At 47.7% G+C, this 1,996-nt stretch overlaps 1 protein-coding gene across 1 annotated transcript in view; it reads left to right on the forward strand.

The window, feature by feature from the left end:
* Tmem191c (transmembrane protein 191C) overlaps nt 1–1,455 on the forward strand; it is a gene marked incomplete in the record, with an annotated part of 3,690 nt that extends 2,235 nt beyond the window's left edge. The window contains 2 exon segments of the mRNA XM_013518005.1: nt 83–123; nt 211–1,455. Coding sequence (XP_013373459.1) covers nt 83–123; nt 211–415 — 246 coding nt within the window.
* Between the last annotated feature and the right edge of the window lie 541 nt (nt 1,456–1,996).

Genomic DNA, 1,996 nt, shown 5'->3' on the forward strand with positions numbered 1-1,996 from the left:
GGAACCCGCATCCTCCGGGGAGACCTGGGCGCCGCCCCCTGAGGTCCGGGAAGGGATGGGACGCGGGTCCCTTTTCTCGCAGGAGAAGCGACTGTTCGGCGGCGCGGGCTCGGGGCGTCTCAGGTGAGCCAGGCGGCGGACTCGTGGGGCTGTGGGCCCCTTCCTGGTTCCGTCCCCCGTCGCTGCCCGTTTATCTCTGTGCGCCTTTAGGGCGTGCGCTTTGGGAGCACTGCAGACCCTGGTGCTGCGCCCGCTCGGCTTCCTGGTGGTGCCGCTGCTCTACTTGGTATTAGTAAAGCCCGACGTCCTCCGCCAGGGACTCACGCGCCTCGGCTCGGACGCCACCTTCCGCCGCCTACGCTACACGCTGTCCCAGCTGCTCGAGTTGCGCGCGCGCGGGCTGCTGCCTGCCTAGAGCACATCACGCCGGCCGTGCCCATCTGCACTTCCGTCTCCCGTGTGGTTCCTGGGGCCCCCGGGGGGAGACGGCTGAGGGTGTGTCCCTCCTGACTGGCCAGGGCACTTCGCCTCAGAGGATGCCTGTCCTTCCCGCTGGGCCGTGGGTCTCAGGAAGCGTCGCGGGTCTAGGGCCGACCTTTCCCACAGCCTCCTGCTGTTTTTGTTTGTTTTGTTTTGCTCGTTTGTTTTTTTAGCCTTCTACTGTTGCACCTCGGCCAACTCCGACGCTGGTCGACACTGGTCGGCAATTTTGTTACTGAACTCGTTTGCCCCCTGGCGGTAAGCCTGAGCCTTGGGGAGAAGGGGATCCTGATCAGGTTTTCCAGTGGAGTCTATGATTCCTTTTTCCTGGCTGTGTGTGGTCGTTCAGATCCCTGCAGCCCCATTTCCTCTGGGTGGGTTCCCCATCCCCATGCGCACCTGCCTCCCTGTGATCCCTTTCCCTTTCTGGGCACCTGAGCACAGCCAGCAGTGAATACTCAGAACTTGGGGCTCCGTGGGTAATTTTGTTTTTATTTAAGAGAAATGTTCTTCGTGGAAATGAACCTTGAATTTTATTTTGTCTGACACCAATAGTGCTCTGCTTATTTTACAGTAGTGAAACTGTGAACGGTGAAATGCTTCAGAGTATCTCTGTACATATACACAGATTTAGCAGTGATGTCTAAACATTTCTTTGTTTGTAGTGATGATGGTACTGAGGATTGAATTTCGGGCCTTCACACTGAGCTAGGTCCCTAACAGAAACAGTTCTCACTAAACTGCTGGGCTTTAACTTGTGATCCTTGTACCTTAGCCTCCCAGTGTGCTGAAATTATAGGCATGTACCAATACTTCATCCCAGTCTTTTTCATTTTGGTCTGTAGGCATTTTTTCAGGCTTTTTTGTTAAATTTATTTATATAATTCTTTACATCAAATTTAGAAATTGTGCTTTGAGATCTAAATAACTCATTCTTGCCTGGAAGTAATAAAGACATGATATTTTTTCCTAAAATCTGATTCTCCTTGTCTCTTCCCCATTTTTGGCAGTAGTACTGGAGACGGAACCTAGGGCCTTTGCACATCTCAAGCCCTTCTTTTTTTATCTTAAAGAAGAAGAAACAAAAAATCCCCCCAAAATCAAAAGACAAGATTCCAAAACAATGTAAGAGGGTAACAATGGTTAATACATTGTGTATTGTTATCTTTAAGTTAGTTACTCAAAGTACAAGATATCAGCATTTAATTGTCCAAATAATATTAGCACAAACCTATCTTTCAAATGAATTGAGAGAAATTAGTATAACTATTTTAACTATCTTATATATATTATATATATCTTCTATATATACTTTTTTTCCTTTTGCTTTTCCCTTCTTTTTTCCCCATTCTCCTAAACCAGTTTCTCTTTCCTTTTGAAGTTTCTTCCCATTTTACAACATCTGTTGTACATTTTAGATCACATTTACTCTGTCAGCTTCTCACACTATGGAGACAATATGATGTTTACATATTTGCATCTGGTTTATTTCACTTATGAGAATGGACTCAAGTTG

Source organism: Chinchilla lanigera, unplaced genomic scaffold, assembly GCF_000276665.1.
Source record: "Chinchilla lanigera isolate Chin_1 unplaced genomic scaffold, ChiLan1.0 scaffold00041, whole genome shotgun sequence".
In the NCBI taxonomy this organism is placed as follows: Eukaryota; Metazoa; Chordata; class Mammalia; order Rodentia; family Chinchillidae; genus Chinchilla; species Chinchilla lanigera.